At 44.9% G+C, this 20,788-nt stretch overlaps 1 protein-coding gene and 1 long non-coding RNA gene across 2 annotated transcripts in view; both read right to left on the bottom strand.

Moving 5' to 3' along the window:
- LOC100746078 (protein daughterless) overlaps positions 1-20,788 on the bottom strand; it is a 69,325-nt gene that overhangs the window by 2,552 nt on the left and 45,985 nt on the right. Inside the window, 10 exon segments of the mRNA XM_033324626.1 lie at positions 402-491; positions 853-956; positions 958-998; positions 3,193-3,310; positions 3,949-4,101; positions 4,674-4,733; positions 5,522-5,686; positions 5,941-6,207; positions 8,045-8,181; positions 11,814-11,898. Of these exon segments, the coding sequence (XP_033180517.1) occupies positions 402-491; positions 853-956; positions 958-998; positions 3,193-3,310; positions 3,949-4,101; positions 4,674-4,733; positions 5,522-5,686; positions 5,941-6,207; positions 8,045-8,181; positions 11,814-11,898 (1,220 nt within the window).
- LOC117152515 lies at positions 1,816-3,186 on the bottom strand. The gene is made up of 2 exons (XR_004462909.1): positions 2,560-3,186; positions 1,816-2,390 (listed from the first exon to the last, which is right to left on the bottom strand). It is a non-coding gene; the product is annotated as an uncharacterized LOC117152515 (long non-coding RNA).

Genomic DNA, 20,788 nt, shown 5'->3' with positions numbered 1-20,788 from the left:
AAAAAAAAAAAAAAAAAAAAAAAAAAAAAGAAAAAAAGGGTGATAGATAGATAGCATGCCTGGGGGGACCGAATCGCAGCTGAATTAAAATGAAACTGATTGAGAGGCGAGCACGAGAACTGTGGATCTCTCGCCTGATCTCGTATCATTTCTGTCCTTAACCAGAAACATTTTAATTGTCACGCTAGAATACGGGCCTTGTGTTGGAAAGGGCGTAAGCATGCCATCGAGATCTTGATAATTACAACTGCGCGTTCTTTTACTTCTTTTTCTTTTTTCTTTTATTCGATTTGGGGCATGCATACGAGAGGAGGGTACAGGATGCAAAAAGAGGATTCTGGATGAACGGAAGAACTCGTAGGAAATAACAACGGGAGGGCTTACTGCGCGTGTTCACTAACCTTTCACGCACGTTGTTGGCCTGGCGACGTTCCTTTTCGCGCACCGCTTTGGTGCTGGGATCGTCGCAGTCTTCGTCAGCACTCGAACAACGGTTGTTTGAATATAATCGATTAGTTACAAGTCTACATTGCACGAGAATAACGAGAGATCGGCCTCTCGTAATCGGCGTATCGTCGATTGATATATAATCAGTCCGTCACAGCGTTACCATCTCGAATTTGCTGTCTATTACGCTTCTATACTTTGTTATAAGATGCGCAATTTATCTTCGTAGAATGCACAGGTCTTTTACTACTAAAATATATTCGGCATGGTAAAGCTGCGTTTGGATCAACATCTGATTCACGACTGATTGCCTCTACTCGGCTCGATATTTCACTACTGTCGTTCTATGATCGATATCGTTGCGCCTCAATCTCAGATAAGTGTACACATCCAAGATATACTTACTATCTACGCGATCTCTTCGTCCCTTTTCCTTGAGACGTAGAGATCACACCCGCTGCTGCAAGCTCGCTGCTCGAAGGTTTTGTCTCGCCGCCGCTCGCCGCCGCTACTATCCGGCGGGTCCTTTCTCTTTTCTAAAGAGACGTATTCTGCTCATTATTAATACCGTCAATTTACATTTCCAAAAACACAGTCATAGTATTATAATAGAGGAGAGGGCTGGTATATGAGATACTAAGGTTTTCGTCTATTTCACGCTAAGACGCTAATTCGGACATACAAGCATTTTGATCGCTGCATAATTTCGATCGCTTTAAAGATGTTTAGAACGCAATTATTAGAGATTATAGCCGAAGACCACAGGCACGGAACGCGATAAGAAAATAAACGATACCGCGTTAGCAAGTAGGAGCAAGTAGATAGATTTTTATTTCGTTGCAGGGTTAAATACGAAGACCATAGGAAAAAGAAGTACGGCAAATTACGTGACGATAATTTTTCAATTCCACACGCTGTTAACCAATCTCATAATTCTAAAACTTTCTCTTTATTTGCTTTCGAGACCAAATATAAATACATTTTCGCAGATATATCACATATTTTTTTTTTTTTTAATATTTACGTCTTTGGATCTAACTGGTTGTTTCCTCTTTTTCATCAGAAGTAGGATTTACCGTGTTTATCCCTATGGTCTCCGCGTGTATTTTTACAACCTACTAAACATTTCACAATGATTCTTCGCTTGATTGTTTACGAAATTACATGGTATTATTAGGAAGCTTATAAAATTTCCGAATCTAAGAAGTTGTTCCTTTCCCAACAATCTTATCGAGCGCTGAGAAAAAATGAATTTATCGTGTTCTCGCGTGCTGTTCAATTACAATGCCCTCCAGGGCAGCTATTGATCTCTTGCTGTTCTTTTATTAAAATTACAGTAATAGTATATGCGATACAATTTTCGTTAAGTTCGCTTTCTTTCTCTTTTCTTTTTTTTTTTGTGTGTGTGTTCGAAACTAGATCAAAAGTAAAATATAAATATACCTGATATTCCTACCCTTTCCCCTGCATCAACCAGCATTCGTGAAATAGAGAAAACTCGCATTTACTTGTCCTATCAAATCCTTCTCATTCATCGACTCGACGTTAACGATGAATGAAACAGTTTCGATTGTCGAGAGATCGATCCACGTATTGTCGAGCCACAAGAACGGTGGAAAAAATGCAGCCAGAACTCACCCGGAAGTACGATGACCTTCGCTGTGTACGGCGATACCAGGTTGCCGATATTATACTCGAGCTTTGGACAGACCGCTTAGTCACGAAACCGTGAAAAGTGTCCAATTACGAGCAGGAAGCGCTTTACGTGCACGCTCGATACACTGATTCAACCATCTCCTTAAACGCTGCACTCGCCTGACAATTCGCTGCGTTTCGCGATTCGTATTTAACTCGTGCGCTGCGTTTCTATGAAAGTCGCCGAGAATCGCGCTAGATAAATCGGTTCCGTGATTGTGTGCAAAGGTCCGCGACTGCGTTATTCCCTGGAAACACGGCCGAGACACTACTATGCTCTCTATCGATGAGAGCCGGTGAAAGCATCACCAACGTTTTTTCCCTCTCATCGTCGAAAGAGTGACAAAAAAAAAAAAAAAAAGTGAGAAGGAATGAAAAAAGGAAAGGAAAAAGAAGCAATTGGAAAGACGATCGTACCAAGTTCCATGTAACCAGAAAGAGAATCCTGATCGTGCGCTCCGAATTCCAATCGCCAAAAATGGTCGTCGATGGAGAAAAGAGCGTTTCTTCGTAAAGGACCCTTGGAGAACTTGTGCATTGCATTAGGCGAGCACCGAGAGAAGGATTACGAACGTTCACCGGTAAGAGGAACGCATGACAGAAACAGAAACAAAGAGCAACGAAGACACAATGCCGGAGACAGAGGTCTCCGAGAAGAATAAAGGCACGACCACGATGCATTCGCGCGATTTATCTAATGTTTCCTTATCGGGCTCTAACTCTAACGTAGAACACCTGGGTACTCCTCCTTCTCTCCTCATCTCCTCTCCTCTCCTCTCCTCTCTCTCTCTCTTTCTTTCTCTCTCTCTCTCTCTTTCGTCATTGCACTGTAACTCGTGGGAAAAAAGCATTTATCCGATGATGCGACGACGAGAATAGAACAACGCAGCCATTCCGATTAGCTATTGTCAAGGCTCGTTGACACTTGTCTTTCGCCATCTTTAAACCAACACTTTTCCTACCTCGTAAAACCGATCTTTCTCGTTTATCTCTATTTCACGAAGCTCTTGGAAAGCGAAAGATTGGAGGGCAGGATAGGTTGAAACTTACTGGCATTCGTCACAGGTAACCTTTCAATTTTGATGGAACCGTCTGTGTCGGGTGTGGGTGTCAGACCAGAGTAGGAGCCCTGAGGTTGCGTTACTGTTACCGCAGGATGAGGACTCGTCTGTGGACAAGAGATCGTTATTGACTTCTTTTCGACGTGTTTTTTTTAAATAAATACGAATCGAGGAACTTTTTAAGAGACAACCTCTATATCTACGGAGAAACGGGATGTTGAATCTAAATCCTGTACAATTTGAAAGAAGACACCCTTCTTCGTTCTTCTAGAATTGCATCCTATAAATGTATTTTTAACATTCTGTATATAGGCTACGAATTTTTATGCAGTGGCGAGAAATCTAAAAGTAGCAAAATGCACAAAATACATATAATAACGCGCAGAAATATATAAAACAGCCGAAATGGTATAGTTGTAATATTTACCAAGCGAGACAAAATTCTGCTTAGGTTCCAGCTTTTGTATAATTGCGTTAAGGATATAAGTTTGCAGAAATATCTGTCGATAATCTAGTCAAGTAGATGCCAAGTGTATTTTCTACTTAAATAACTGAATTCTTATAAAGTATCGATTTATTTTTTTCAATTAACACGAACTTTTCGTTCATTTCGCCAATATATCGGAAAAGGAATAGAAATTCTTTAAGATCCATTTCGATCATCGATTCAAATTTGCTCGACTCGCCACTTGTCTCACGGTATTCCAAAAATTTCCTCAATTGCTTGGAAGAATAGAAATCTTACCAAATGGTCTAGTTGAGGTGGTGATGTGTGGGAATAGATGGAACCGTGTGGAGCAACGGGACCCAAATGAAGACCTAATTGGCTCTCCGCGTGATTCCTCAACACGTTTATGGCATCGTCCAGTCGTTCCTCCATCCGCGTACCCTGTACCAACAGAATATCCGAAATTCGACTCGATTACACGGCTGTTTGACATTTCTTTCAAATCACCAAAGATGCCAGTGTCAATGATACAACGCTAATCGCTCGATCGTTAAATGCAGCGTATCATCGAGGTATCTGTGACGCTGGTACAGTGGATTAAACGTACTTCATACAAGATGATGGAAAGCGTGTGTATGAAATGAGACAGGGTTCTGTTTAAAAGTCGATGTGATGGAAACTGACGAGAGTGACGGAAATTCGACATGCCATTAATTCTCACAGTGAAAATTTCCTCTCTTTTTATCAATAAGAAATTGTTCAAACAATGTGAGAATTAACGTGACTCGTGATTAATATGCAAGTAAGAAAGAAGTACGCGATGTCTCGCCGGGAACGTCACATTCGTTCGATCAAACGTCGATATTCGCGGTGTGTCGTTCGCGCGTCGTAAATTCCGTACCGTGTGTCGAAGTTCATGCACAAAAGTGGTGTGTTACGAATGAATTGGTGAGAGAGGATCAGAAACAAGAACAAACAAGAAGGGGGAGAAAAAAAAAAAACTAAAAATCGGCAGTCCTCACCTCGGCATGGTCGCGAAGAAAGCCGATGGCATCGTCTAGCCTCTGCTGTTCAGGCGCCGGCTTCACACACAACACCAACGCAACAACAAAACCAAAAAAAAAAAGAGAACAACCAAGTCAACACAGCGTTCACAACAAACAAAAGGGATAAACGAAGGTCAAAAAGAAAAAAAGTAATATGTAAAAATGAAATATGCCAGATGATCGACTTGAATATAACTGAACAGGGGGAGGATAATAAAGTGGTCTGCAACGTGGACAAAACACGCGAGATGAATTGTCGGTGCGTCGAGTGCATGCTACTTTGTGCGAATATTCAAAAGTGCGCAACGGAGGGCAGAATCTAACAACGAAAGAAAAAACAAAAATAAAAATAAAAGTGACTTTCTTGATTCGCTCGTTGTCTCTGTTCTAAATGCTCTCGATTGAAGCATTCCGATCCTCCCCCGAGCAGAAATAAAGTCAGTGCGTGTAACAACGGGTGTACTCTCAACGAGTCACCATAGTGCAGACGATAAAATATCGTAAGAGAAGTGAACGAGCACGAGAGGTATCTGTTACGAACGTCCTTGACCTGTTTCTAAAGCGCGTCGAAACGGTGATGAAGCGTGTCTGCGTTCAGAGATGCACCCGTCACTTTCCAACGAGATCCACGTTGAAATCTAGTTCACCAATAAACTCGGGACCGAGCGTGTGTTTCTCCAACAAACAATCAAACTCGTCTCGTTGCAAGTGTCGGGTGAAATAATGGTAGATAAGTATATTCGAAAGAAACAAATTGAAAGAAAAAAAAAAAAAGAAAAAAAAAGAAAAAAGGAAACTGTTAACAGCGAAGCTTTGATGCATACCATGTGAATGGTTCCACGGTTGGGATCCGCCGTGAAATGTGGAGAAACTGGTGCAGCACCTGGTACCCAACCTGGCGCCGAACCAGTCAAGGGTGGTGGCGAACTGACTGGTGTGGATGGGTTGCTGCTATAACTCGATACTGATTGGTTCGTGGGGTTAATCTGCTTGAAAACAATAGAAAAGACAGGTTAAACAGATTTTTCTATTACAACAGGTACTGCGCAAAGTTGCAAAGGCGAGAGAGCCCGCTTCGATTTCGCATGCATTTTCGTTTGTAGCCTACTTCTTTTATTCTCTCTCTCTCTCTCTCTCTCTTTCTCTTTTTATGATTTAGAAACGGCCACATTTACTAATTGCGTCGCCTGAAGAGTGGCGCGAACGAAGTACTGTTAGTTTTCTTTTCAGCTCTGCATAGTACCGAGATAGAAATGCCGAGGTTGTCCCCCGTAGCAGGTTGTCGGTTCGTCGTGGGTGCAGAGTTGGGGGCGGAGGGTGCGGTAGTCGGTGCACCAGGACTATGACTATATTGCAACGATGCCGGGGATGGTGCACCGGTTCCACTATTTGCCGCAACTGCGCCGCTACCCCGGAATGTCGACATTGGTGGCAGCGAGGCCGCACTGGTCACCGCCGAGCCCAGAATTGGCGCTGCCGGTTCTCCGTTCGGTGACATGGCCGAGTATGCCTGCAATTATTATCAAATTCAATTATATAGGTTACGGGAAATATTCGTTGAAACGTGGAAAATTTTCCAGACGGACCGCCATCGTAACAAACCGTTCCAAACAATCGTCGCAGACGACACGGACAAAGACATCTCCGCGAGAACGGTACGAGACGTGGAATAGTTGTTAGCTGACTTACGACTCGTTCGACCTTTTGAATCCAAGTCTGGTACATAATGGACCGGACCAGAACGGCTTTGATATCGGATACGCTTAGTGGCGCGTAGCCCTCGCTCGCACCTACTGAAGCTCGCTCGTAAAACGTCTAATTTTAAGTCATCGTCTCCGGCTCAACAACGAAGCGTATTTATCAACAAATTAGAGGGAGTTTGCACGCGACCCTCCCTCGATTTCACGACCGAGAATCGCCGTTAATTGTTCGCTGTACGAAGGAAAGAACGAGGCGATAACCAACGGCGAGTACCGCTCTCTCGTGTTTCTCGTGTGCTCCTCGACGTTGACCAGCAGGCCATCGAGAACTGGGAAACGCGGTGAACCCGGCTTTCGACCAAAGGATTCCTTCGTTTCTGCGGGGGACAGATTCTTGGAAACAGGGATCGTTAAACCGGGATCGTAAATGTTTAACCTTTCGGCCGGAGATGTCTCGACTCGCGTGGACGCGTCGAGCGCGTCTTTGTAAAACGTAACGAAAATGCATAAACTACGCATTCTCTCTTTTCCACGACCCGGTTCAGGATGCTTCTTTCGTGCCTGTCGACGAATTCTACCGAACTATCTCGCAGTCGTTTTAGCGATCAAAAGTAGCTAAAGATGGCACGCGATAATCTTAGAAGCTCTCATCTCCATTCGAATTCGATTCGAGTCCGGGACCAATTAGAGACTCGTGGAGAGTCGATGCGTTGAACGGGTTCGAAGGAGGCAGAGGAACGTGGGAGGAGAATCCGGGGTGCCGCGAACAGGAGGATTTCGTGGTAACCATGAACGGCGTAAATCAAACGAAGGCTGCACTTGACTAGAAACACCGAGTAGCGGGAGAGTCGTTCTATATATAGAAGCCAGTGAGTCATTTGACGTTGCTCCGAGTACACGGAGCACTGTCAACAGTGTTTCTCAACTACTTTGGATCTGCGCAACGAATCGGCAGAGTATCAGGCGACGCGGTGATCGATGACTACTCCGAGATCGAACGAAAAGCAGAAGAGAACGAAACAAAAGTTCGGCGTCCGCGTCGCTCTTCTAAGATCTAGATCACGTTGCATGTAAAGGATTAAGGTCAGCGTCGATAGGCTAGTCTTCACTCTGACGACGTCGAAAGAGTCGAACGTCTTCGAAGGAGAGGAATTGGAAAAATGGCTGCGAACCGGCTGAATTTATGGCGCTGCAGCGGAACGCCTAACCGGGAGATTGCAATTTTTCACCGGCAAGTTTTCCCTCGTTCCGCGACCTCCGCGATGAAAATATATCGGCGAACATTCCGGAAAGTTGCAGAGCCGAGAAATTCGTGACGTGGCGGCGTTATTAACAAGCACGAAGCAACCGCGAGGATTCTTTCTCTCGAGTAGACGAAGGAACAGCTTAGTTTTTCGGCAGGCATCGATCTTCGAAAGGACGAGGATTAGGCTCGAAGATTTTAATCTTCTAACGACGAATCGGTCGTCGGCTGGTCGACCAACGACAGAATTTTGGGGGAAAGTTCCTCTCCTGTCTATCGTGAAGTTATCGGGATGTCAAGTCCGAAGAAACGAGCGCAGTCACGCGTGATTGATCGACGAACGAGAACGACGCGCGTACGAGCGAGAGAAAGAAAATCACGGAGAGAAGAAAGGAGTCGCTTACCATGGGGTCGTGGGGTAGGTGCATGGGATAGGCTGGTTGGGCCAGGTGAGGGGGTGCGTAGCCGCTATACGGAGGTTGTACACCGCCGCCACCTCCCGTCCATGGATCTCCGGGACCCGTTCCTGCAGCGTTCCCATCTAGAACACAAAGAAAACACTCGTTTACGATAAACTACGGGCTAGAGTATTTTGTCGATTTATTCGTTTACGGGATTTAAATAATTCTTCGGTATATAAAGAAATAGCACTAGTATGAGAAAAAGCGCATTACACGTTACGAAAGTTTCGTCCGACACGCGTGTCCACCTTTACGATAATATTTCTATCGCGCATAACGAACTATATATAGAGACGCATTTTTTCCACGGGATTTCATTCATTCAGCTCTATACGTGTCTTTTAATCTGATTAGACAAGGAACATTATTCGAGCACATGCGCGACATGCCCTGGACACTGAACGCCACGTGCTACTATTTGTTGCATTACCATGAGCGAGGTCGAAAGCGGGCGGATGCGAGCGATTCGTTTGCTGTTTCGCTCGCCCGGAAACCGAATCGCGAACATTGCTCCTTATTTGCGGAAAGAGACAGCATTGTGACTGTGCAGTCAATGCACGAAGCAACCGTAAACCCATGTACGGTAATTTTTTCTTACTCAAAAGTCAATATCATCGACTAATCGGTTTCCTGGTAATAATTTGCATCAATTACCACACCGGTACGAGTTACGCTTGTACGAGAGCAGCAGGTAAGTACCCCGAGCGTCCCTATGCCGTTCTCAAGAGAAATCTTTATATCTGTTTTTTGGGTAATTGCATAGCCCAAAAACCACTGGAAAATTGTCACGATGAAAATCACCTAAACTCGAAATTCTCTTAAATCGAAGGTTCTATGAAATTAGATTTCCCGACTGGAAGAAAATGTCGTTCGATAAAGAGAAAAACTGAACGAGATTTTTTATCGGATGATGGAACTCGTTGGTCGTGTTTGAACACCCGTTAGAAAGGGCAATAGACGGCACGACGACACGAGCCATTATTTCAGTTGAAAACAACAGCAATAAGCTTCGGGAACGTATTTCTTGATACTTTTGCTTGATATAATTCCGTGGCCAGAGTTTCCACGACGAGGGAACTGAAACTAAGCCAAACTACTCGTCCGTTCCTACCAACTACTGGCATTCGATGTCTGATAAAACTTTTTCGTTCGGCCTTCTCCTCCCCATTTATAAGGTATTCCGTTCGCTTACCGGGTGTCACGAGCCGAGAACGTATTCGAGAAGCCGGCCAACGAGCCTCCTTACCCTCTGATCTTTAATAACAACTTTACTCGGAAACTTTACCGATCTTATTGATTTACCGCCTCGGTAATCCATCCGGGAAACTTTGGATGCGCTCGACGACCTTCTCAGCTTTCTCTCTCGGAGAGAACTGCCTCGAAAAATACCGCGGCTAACGGCGAAACGATTCTTCGAATTTCGCAAGACTTTGTGGAATTTATAGAACCCAGAACAAAGCTCTCGTATCGATCGGTGAATTACGCGCGGATGCTCGCCTTCGTTAATCTCGAGCTGGGCGACGTGTTTGTAAATTTTCTGACTTCGTTTCGAAAATATCAGGATCCGCGGTTAAATAGAGCGCAGTCAAGATCGCGAATGATAACGTTGACAGCGATTTCCACGACGAGGGAACTGAAACTAAGCCAAACTACTCGTCCGTTCCTACCAACTACTGGCATTCGATGTCTGATAAAACTTTTTCGTTCGGCCTTCTCCTCCCCATTTATAAGGTATTCCGTTCGCTTACCGGGTGTCACGAGCCGAGAACGTATTCGAGAAGCCGGCCAACGAGCCTCCTTACCCTCTGATCTTTAATAACAACTTTACTCGGAAACTTTACCGATCTTATTGATTTACCGCCTCGGTAATCCATCCGGGAAACTTTGGATGCGCTCGACGACCTTCTCAGCTTTCTCTCTCGGAGAGAACTGCCTCGAAAAATACCGCGGCTAACGGCGAAACGATTCTTCGAATTTCGCAAGACTTTGTGGAATTTATAGAACCCAGAACAAAGCTCTCGTATCGATCGGTGAATTACGCGCGGATGCTCGCCTTCGTTAATCTCGAGCTGGGCGACGTGTTTGTAAATTTTCTGACTTCGTTTCGAAAATATCAGGATCCGCGGTTAAATAGAGCGCAGTCAAGATCGCGAATGATAACGTTGACAGCGATTGAAAGAGAAAATGGAAGAGAGAGAGAGAGAGAGAGAGAGAGAGAGAGAGAGAGAGAGAGAGAGAGAGAGAGAGAGAGAGAGAGAGAGAGAGAGAGAGAGAGAGAGAGAGAGAGAGAGAGAGAGAGAGAGAGAGAGAGAGAGAGAGAGAGAGAGAGAGAGAGAGAGAGAGAGAGAGAGAGAGAGAGAGAGAGAGAGAGAGAGAGAGAGAGAGAGAGAGAGAGAGAGAGAGAGAGAGAGAGAGAGAGAGAGAGAGAGAGAGAGAGAGAGAGAGAGAGAGAGAGAGAGAGAGAGAGAGAGAGAGAGAGAGAGAGAGAGAGAGAGAGAGAGAGAGAGAGAGAGAGAGAGAGAGAGAGAGAGAGAGAGAGAGAGAGAGAGAGAGAGAGAGAGAGAGAGAGAGAGAGAGAGAGAGAGAGAGAGAGAGAGAGAGAGAGAGAGAGAGAGAGAGAGAGAGAGAGAGAGAGAGAGAGAGAGAGAGAGAGAGAGAGAGAGAGAGAGAGAGAGAGAGAGAGAGAGACGGTGATTCCGCGCATTAACTCTGTTACGGACCTTGAACTTTTTACTTATGCCTTAAGCTTTTAAGTTAGTCGCGAAAAAAGATTTTTTATGTTTTTAGAAAACTGTAGGACAGGGAAGAAGAAGAACGCGATTAGTCACATTTTTTTCCAACCGAGGAAACAACTTTAAAAACGAAAGAAAAAAACAGAAAGGAAGAAAGATCATTAGCGTAAGATTGGGCCGAGAAATCGCGCATTTCGTCGACGATTCTTTCGTATCTTCCTCAAAGTTACGAAATTTTCTAGAGGAGAAATACGAGAAGAGAGAAGTACGATTCGGTCGAGAACCGAAAAAACGTGGCAGAATTAATCGCGTTGCGCGACATCTGACCAGCGCGCGGCATCACATAAAGTTGACTGGCGAAACGCGCCGTCGCGGCTTTTCCACGGGCGACTTTTTCCTCTCGTCCCGCGTAGCCGCGAATTTCAGCGCGGAACGAGTTGGACACGCCGCTGTTCGAACAAATAAAGAGAAATTGTTATTGTTTTTACGCGCGACAGGCAGAGCGGCGAATTTTACGAGCCAGCGCTAAACAGTTGAATATTACTGCGATCGTAAAGTCCCTTTTATCGTTCGTTTGAATCGTTACGCGATTTCCAACTGATATAGATGCGTGCACGCTGGATCAACGTGTACGTGTACACGAACGAGAGAGAACCGATAGGCTGGATCCAGATCGTTAGACAACGATCGATCGATCGATCCAACGGAACGGGCTCGATGTTACTTTTAGTTGTGTCCGGTAACGAGCGGCCTAGATTTTCGACTCACGATCGATACCAGTTTAAGAGTACACGGTAACGAGGATAGAACGACTTTTCCTTTTTGTTCGTAATACTTTTTCCCGCTTGAATTTCAAGTTAACGTCGTGTCTGTATTTTTGCAACTCTTGCGACTCCGCTACCGTTATATCGCGTTACTCTTTGCTATCGTGAAAGTTATGATATTTATTAAGATAGGAATGAAAAGACTGGATAACTTACCGATATAATAAGGATCTGCGTAGAGGGTCGCAGCCTTAGGGGAGGTGTATCGTGGAGAGTCCTGACCGAATTCATCCGAGCCATACTGCAACGAAAACAACGAAAGAGGTTATCAATTTTTTTTTTTTATAAAAAGCATAGAGTTAAAATATAATTCATCCTCTGACTCGCGTTACTCGTGACTCGCCGATTATAGCTTGACATATTCTTACGAATAATTAGTAGAAACTCGTAATAAGTAGGTTATTGTCGAAACTTTAACCATCGCTCTTGGAAAAGAATTCTTCGGCGTTCCCAAGCTAGGGATAATTTTAAACATTAAATAGAGAGGACTACAACGGTACTTATACTTATTATCGACGATAACTTTTCCACTTTTCATCTAATATCGAGTAATTTAATTTACTGGAATTTCCTTTGTTTCGTCGATTTTTGGAACGCAAAGAAATACATCGAATTCAAATGTGATAGCGTACACGTGACTCCGTTCGATGATATATTTTAAGGATTAATAAAGAAAAGAAAAAGAGTAAGGATGGGTGTACAGGCTGGAAGAAGTATTTGCACATGCCCTTGTTTTTCAATGAAGCGTATTTTTATCAGCCTCGACACTGTACTTTCGTAGTATGAAATTTCTATAGTCGTGCGATAGTACGTACTACTGGAGAATACGAAATTTGTTATAGCTGATTAAATCATTAATTAGTACGTAAAAGGCTTATAGGTAGTCACTGTACCTGGACCTAATTAATCGGTACGTGAATGCTATAACAGATACAATGGCGTGCAAATACATTTTGCTGCTAGTAAGATACGCCAGGCCCGAAAATCATTCGCGTTCCATCCCTTACCATTCTGTAGCTGCCGTAGTCAGCAGGGTAGACAAACATATCGTCAGGGATGGTGGGAGCCTCTCGAAAGCAAGTCAAATCGCGCGATGGGACAACATAACGGCGGCGTAGCGGGGAACCGGCGATTTGCCAGCGAGGGCTCGCACGGGGGTGGAAAGTGGCGCAGAAGGAGAGATTCGCGGCAGCATACCCTCGTCCCAATTTCAGCGTGATATATGTTAAAATATTCCACGCCGCTTCCCTTATTCTCCCGGCGAAAGCTTCTCTCCTCTCCCGCCGCCGTTCCGCCGAAAACTTTTGTCCCTGCTTCTTCTCTCTCCTTCGCGCCCCTCCGCTTCGCCACCACCTACTACTCCACCTGGTGCCACCGAAAGCACGACAAAACGAGAGGGACAGACAAGTTTCGGTCTAACGCGAGGACTATGGCCGTTTAGGCCGAATTTAACGGCGGTTCCTGGGAGCCGCGAAAGAATCCTCGCAACTTCCGCCTTCTTGCAACTTGCGAAATTTCTCGCGAAATTTCCTCAAAGGGACTCGGAGAAACTCAGACGCACGCGCTCCTCGCCAAGGAAAAAACCATTTACAATTGGTACACTCTCGTTTCAATATCTTCGGGTTTAATCACCACTATCGTTTGAACGCCTGACGTGTGTTTAACACGCTGTTGACGACACGCTGTGAAATAAATCTTATCGCCGTTTCCGCATATTTTCGGAAAGTATATAAATAATTATATTTATAAGAAACGTGGATACGCGTTCCCTGTTTACGACTCGTTAATATAACTTGGTGGAAACGTTCGGAAGCGACGAGAAGAGGCGGGAAAGAAAGAAACAAAGAGACAACTCGACACCGACCACGCGAAGGCCTACGCGAGACTGCGAGCGAGCTGACTACGCGTCAGCGCGCCGATTGACCGAGAGGGTAGTGGGGCCGATAGGAACCAATAGCGGAACACGCTTTGCTACCAAGAAGCTAAGATGCGTTTAGATCCGTCCTTTTGATAACACGGGTTATCAAGAGTTCTCGCTTCGTTCGAAGGCGAATTTGCATAATTGCACCATATCAACCAATAAACGTCTAGGTTCGTTTGCTTCGGAACGATATTGAAGAGTCAAGGCAGCAAATTGCAGAGATGACGAGGTAACTATTTTTTTCCTTAGGCCCGACGACGTGATAGTCTGAAAAGCGAAAAATGCGACGCGGAATCTATGGAGTTCTAAGAACAAAAGATCTTCGAGAGCGAGCGTTCAGAACGCATCCATATCTCGCGAGGGAGGAACGGGGCATATAATTGTAGGCGATAAAAGCATCGGGTTTATCGTGACAGCAGTCGATAACGAGAGTACAAATACGAACACCCACCCTGGGTGGGGACACGAAAAAAAAGCTACTACTAATCGCGCGATAAACGCGCGGCCTCTGGACCTATTAATTTAAATGAATTGCTTTGACACCGGTGGCTTTCGTGCATAGGCGTTGCACACTGGTTCTCTGTCCTCTCTCTCTCTCTCTCTCTCTCTCTCTCTCTCTCTCTCTCTCTCTCTCTCTCTCTCTCTCTCTCTCTCTCTCTCTCTCTCTCTCTCTCTCTCTCTCTCTCTCTCTCTCTCTCTCTCTCTCTCTCTCTCTCTCTCTCTCTCTCTCTCTCTCTCTCTCTCTCTCTCTCTCTCTCTCTCTCTCTCTCTCTCTCTCTCTCTCTCTCTCTCTCTCTCTCTCTCTCTCTCTCTCTCTCTCTCTCTCTCTCTCTCTCTCTCTCTCTCTCTCTCTCTCTCTCTCTCTCTCTCTCTCTCTCTCTCTCTCTCTCTCTCTCTCTCTCTCTCTCTCTCTCTCTCTCTCTCTCTCTCTCTCTCTCTCTCTCTCTCTCTCTCTCTCTCTCTCTCAATTCCATTTCTTCCTCCATTTTCGATCGTATCGAGACACGTACATGGAAAAGATCTTTTGATGAGTATTTTAAACGTCACATCCCCAGAGTCTAAGTAGGAAAGACTACGAGTCTACGCGAAGCTGTCAATCTACAGGACGTGTTTTATCGTTTATAGCGTCGTTAAAAACCAGTCAAATACTCCATTTTCAAATATAGATCGCTGAAAAATGACGCATAACCGAATTTAGCGAATTACCAGGTAAATCACTTAGCTTGGCTCGAATAACGCCAACTTTACTTTGTCGCGTTATGGTTCGATCGAAAAATCGACGAAGCGACGATAGAGACGAAAAGTCGAAGTCGGATCGACCGCGGCGAGAGAGAAGACACCGCGTGGCCAATAATTCACGTTTTATTTCTCAGGTTCGCGGGGGTGGTTCGGTGGACACGCAATAATAAAAATGTCCGACGGCCGGCAAGCCGGATCAGAAATCTTAATATGTCCCGGTGGGTGTCCATAGTGGCGAGAGTCAGCGATTTCCAGCCAATATAAATGTCCTACATTGATTTAGTTCTCTTGTTCTCCGGCTTGCGGCCAGGATGGAAAAGGAGGGAAAACGAACGGAAACGTCTCTGTCAGGGAAATTAGCTTCCGAAGGTTTGAAATAGGACAGAAGGGTCGCTGGTACGGGGCAAGCTACGCGTGTTACGTGACGTCTTCGGAAAATTGAGCACGTGATGTTCGTCTCACGTTCTCGTAGCGGCTATTTCGTCGTCTTAGAAATTATTCTCTAGCTTCGCACGAGATATCGCGTCTGTTACGTCATCGGCTGACACGTCGTTGAAAATTACGGGGAAATTTTGTCAGAGAAATTTTTGAAAATTCCCCGAACGTAATAGTCCTTCTCGCGAAACGTTTCGCGAAACCTAACTACGGTAGCTTACGGAAATATTCCAACACTTGTAGAAACATTTTATGGATATATCGTGTTTAAAGAAACATTCTAAAATTTTATTAGCGCTGTAACGAGGCACGAGATATCTGAAAATGTACATAGGAGCCACAAGCTACACATTTGGGACAAATATAGCTATATTTCGTAAAAAATCACGAAAGTATTTAAACAATCGATTAATCTCGATGCGATAAATATTCGAATACTTTCGTCATATATACCGTACATACAATCTTAAGGTCAGGCCAAAAGGAATTCCAAGAAATTTCACTCTATACGATAAGAAACACATTTAAAACGATAATTTATCAACATCGTCTTGAAGCGTTGGGCGTCTTCGATCGACTACACGTGGGCGGAAATGAATTTAAAAGCGGAAGGAGAGGACTGTGCGTAGCGAAGAGTCGCCTCTAGTATAATGGATCGTCGATTACTCCCTTGTTAATTGCCGCGCTGACAATGAGACTATTTCCTATCGAGAGGCAAATATACGAAAGCAGGTGTCGCCCCAACGTCCCGTGAGAATTTTTCTACCAGCAGCGTTCTAACATATTTTTATTGGTTCGATTCTACCTGCATGCGATCGAAACGATAAAACGATTCCTACGATCGATGTATGAGCTGTGTAGACGGCGTTTATCGTTTCTTCTAATTTTTCGTATCTTCGGGGATGTTGTCCCTCTCTAAATTGTCTACCGGCGGCATAGAAGCAACAAGTTCGCGTCTTCTACTTGGTTAATTGCAGTCAATAGATAACGCGCGCGATAACGTATCTGTTTATCGATTTGATTAAATTTTAATGGAGGACTCCTGGACACCTGGTACCGCAGATTCCCTTTTTCTCAGCTTTTTTTTTTGTCCCACACGTAAACCCGCACACGCGAAGAAACAACGACGAGTCTTATCGACGAAAACGTTCATCCGTCTTTCCTCCGCATTAGCTGCTCGCAACCTAAAGAGATTAATACCAGGCGATTTGTAAAAAAGCTGGATGCAACGGTCTTTAAATCTAATGACCGCCGTGTCACAGATGGATGTTGGATAATTTCTAACGAGCTTGGTCGTGCACGCACCCCTTTATGAAATTGTTTGCTTCTACGCGAATTGCTCGCGTCACGCGCAGAGTATATTACCGCCGACGAAGAAAGGCGGATCTCTTCCTCTTTAAAACGACGAAATCCTCCGAAAACGAAACGGATAACGAACAACGAAATCCAAAACGAAAATCAATCAAGACGTTCTCTTTTGCTATATTTCCGTCGACCGTGGTAAAGAGGATAGAAAATTTCACATGACGTTGCGACGTTGGCTAAAAGAATGTGGGAACGATAGAACGTCGTGGTAATTCCCGTATTTTCTTTTTCTGAATTTACGTTTCTTCGATTCGTGTAGAACGAGGTCCCGATGGGTTCCCATGGCGGAGGGAACGGCCAGCCATAAAGGAAATACCCGTAGATGGAATAGGCATGTTCTGACACAGGACGACTTCCGGTTGTGCCATTTCGAACATCCGCGACGAATAGAAATTGAGACAGCCTTCTTTTCCTTCCCTTTTTTCCTCTCCTTCGCCCAGTATACCTCTATTTCTTCTTCGTGCTTCGATGTTTCGCATAATTTTAATTGCAGGCACGATGGGAAGACGAGAGAATGGGATTCGAGACGGAGTATCGAACTTTACACTCCTTAACGAAGGCGATTCGGTATCTGGACTGGTTGCGTTCTGCGGCTCCGATTTCGCAGAATCGCTTTTATCGTATCGTAGAAAGAAATTGCGGCAAGAAGAGGCGGAAACGGAGGGAGCCTCGGTTTTGCAAAACACGAGATACAATGCCATCTAATATTTGAGATTTCATTAGTAGACGTTATTCCATCCGACATCTGATCGGTTGTTGTGCTGACGCTGTCATAAACTTAACTTTAACTCTGACGAATATCGACTATCTATCTGTAGAATGTTTAACAATTAATTCTAATATTTTCCTCCTCGCAGTTTTTCATTTTCACTCGCCAACATCCTGGATGTTTATATTTCTCATGCTGTTATTCCGTTTAATATCTTAAACAGAAACACATAGAATCATGGATTCGTACATTGCGGTAAAAACGTCGAGACTCTTTTATTTTCACCCTGGAAAGGCAGAATTGCCATTTCTCGCGAAATTACATCGTACCGCGTAAGATTTTTCTGTATCTGTAGGCAATGGATGACTAAACGGTTTCACAGTAAACCCCGAGTTGGTAGCCCAAACAAAGGAGCCACTTGCGTCGACGACGATACGCGTGGTAAACAGGAGTTCAAAGAAAGAGAAAGAGAAAGAGAAGGAGAAAGAGAAGGGGAGGGAAAAGAGGGGAATAAAGAAGGGAGAGTGGTAAAATTCATGGCGACGAGTAAATCTTGACGATAAAGGAGAAGAAGGGTGTTGGAGGATCGCGAGAGCGGTACGATCGAAAGCTTCCCGTTTTAATTGGCACCCACTAATTGGTAATTATCAGGCGTACCCACTCGTGGAAACCTGACGTAAGAGGCTTAAGGCCGTTTACACGGGATGGAGGATCCGGTGGCAACGGTACCAATACAACCGCCACGGGCGTAAGGTATACGTCGGTTTACAACGTTCCGAACACACAGCGCAGGTGTGCATATGTAATTCCGAATGGGTGCCTCGGCTAGCAGCGCAGCACGTGAAAAGAGACTAGAGATCCACGACGTCTACATTATTTATTAGGCGTATCGTTATCGCGTATATAGCGAGAGCCAAGACAAACGGCTGCATAATCAACAATTAGTTGGCTGATATGGCCTACGTGATCGGTTTTTAACGAGTGAAGCGTCCAGGCCTCGATTAACACGCGTCTTCTCGCTTACATTCACGGTATCTCGCTAATACTTTCGAGGAAAAAAAGAATAAGAGAAGAAAGTCGTTAATCACTCTTATACCTCCAACTTCTGCTTTTCGTTTGTTTTCCGTATTAAATATACACGTACGAGTAGCTTTTTCGTCTCTGTCTTTTTCTTCAAAAGTACCGATCATTGCGATAACATTATGCTACCGGTTGGTATACTTAACCGTCGCTGTTTTTAACGCTGTTTCAGGTCAGGAAATGCGTAACGAGGTAAAACGTAACGATCTAGGCGGCGAGACGTCGTCAAGTAAAATTTTGAGTGCGTGATGCGTGTACGCGACTTCTTTACGTTGCTGGAAATGCGGACTGAGTGGTTCCAGCGTTACTCTAAATCCAACTTACGATAAATACGCATCTAGCAACGTTATCGGAGACGTCGCGCTACACAGTGTCCTACGTTGTAAAGGTAGGGCTAGATTACCTAGAACCTAGATTATACTAAAGCTATATTACACAGTGGGTAAACGGTCGTAGGTATAAGTTACGGGTTACGTGGACTACGCAGAATCCGATTGTCGCAGTGCTACTACGTTATAAGGCATCCCGCACGCGTGGCCCGCGTCAAAATTATAGGAAATCTAGATTGGCCTATATCTGATCGGTTGACGAGGTTGGTTTATGGAGAAATTGGGCTACGGCGGAATCTAAACTATTAGCTCGAACGCGATACGGAACGCTTAATATCCACGAGGTAGACGTAGACAGGAGCGATCTACGCGGTGGATCCTCGTCTACGGCGAATCTAGGTTACGATGAGCTTAACTCATGGTAAGCCTGGCCCGCGGCGAACGAAGTTTCGTTCGGATGCTAAATTAGTGCTCGCTTGGCACGAAAATACGATTCACCACGCAACGCAATTCGTGTTCCGCTCGAATCAATTTCCCAGTAAATATCTCTCCGAACTTAAACGGGCCGCGGTTTTCTTCCCGGCGATAAAAACGACTAGCAACGCAGAGTGGCAAACGTATTCGTCGATACGAGAGAGTTTCTTTCTTGGTTCCAGAGATTGACTCACCGAATCAGAATGCGATTGAAATCCATGTAAAGTCAGCCTCCCGCAAAAGGATCAAATCGATAGGGGATCGAGCGAGTCGCCTGGTCGCGTCGCGTCGTTGTCGACCAGCTGCCTAGGTACACGGTAGCGGCAGAACTCGGAATCGAATCACCCGGTAGAATCGACCAAACGCGAGCGTTTCTCCTCTTCCGAGGAGAAGGGTCGACTCATTCCTCGAGAATGTGATTTAAGTCTGCATAAAAGACGACGGCCGCGCAGAATTACAAGAGGCATGCAGTTCCGCTCGCGTCGATATACGCTCCGCGCCGAGGAACTTTCCTCTCTCGTCACCGCGCGCGCGGAATACCGAACGATCGCTTATCGCGTTCTCGCTCTCGGCAGAAGACCGGACCCCGTCCTTTTTCGCCAGTCTCAAAGGGAGAACTTTTTCCTTGAAAATAAAGCGATTCCCTTCAGGCTCCAGGCTTCCACCCGCCCACTTTTCCACCCCTATTTAACTTTTCTCCGGGCCACCGGTTCCACGAAAATTTATTCTCCGTTCGACTCCACCGACCGCAAAGAATAAAAAATTACGTTTATTTCCTCGGTATTGTTATCGTTATTGTTTCAATCCGTCCTCCATAATATTTCACTTATCGTTACGCGCAATTAAAAGTTGCTCTTACTCATAGCGCGGATTGTTCGTTGTACTTGCGACGTGTTCGATCTTCGCAAACCCTTTTCCAACCTCGGAACAAACTCTTGCAAAGCGGACGTCGATCGACAGGTCGCAAAGAGATCATTTTCCGTCATTTTGTGGAATGGAACGCCAATAGCCTACGTTTTTCTTCGACTACATTTTCGTGGAAAACGTTTCGTAATTGCGACCGCGACAACAAACTTTCACAAAAAAGAAAAAGGATATTTCGCGCAGATGTATTCCCGATCCGAGAGACGATTCGTTCAATATAGAGGCTTAACGAGCAAGTTTTTCTGTCCAGCGACGAGGAAACGTGTTCGGTATGCCGTGAAAAATTCATAGCTCATTTCCAGGCGATAGGAAAAAAAAAACGTGCTTGATATTTTAACGACTCGAGTTGAGACAATCGAGAGATGCCGATACCGATTAGAGTACGTGGCTAGAACGTTGCGAGCAGAGGATAGAAAGGCGAGAGACAGGCCGAGACTCTACAGTGTGGGACGTGCACCACGCCCGATCCGGAATATTTCATTCCGCTTTTTTCTTCGTAATCGCGTCATATTACCACGATCGCGCTCCATAATAATTGCCGAGTTGAAAATTATACCGACGTAAGCCGAGATTTTCGTAAGTTGGATCGAGACGCGTATTTCAGATTTTAATCCTGATGCGTTTCTCGATTCTCTTTGGAAGCGATCGAACTCCT

The sequence above is a fragment of the Bombus impatiens genome, unplaced genomic scaffold, assembly GCF_000188095.3.
Source record: "Bombus impatiens unplaced genomic scaffold, BIMP_2.2 scf_4016, whole genome shotgun sequence".
Classification (NCBI taxonomy): Eukaryota; Metazoa; Arthropoda; class Insecta; order Hymenoptera; family Apidae; genus Bombus; species Bombus impatiens.
The sequence above is the reverse complement of the archived record's forward strand: the minus strand, read 5'-3'. Positions and strand labels throughout refer to the sequence as shown.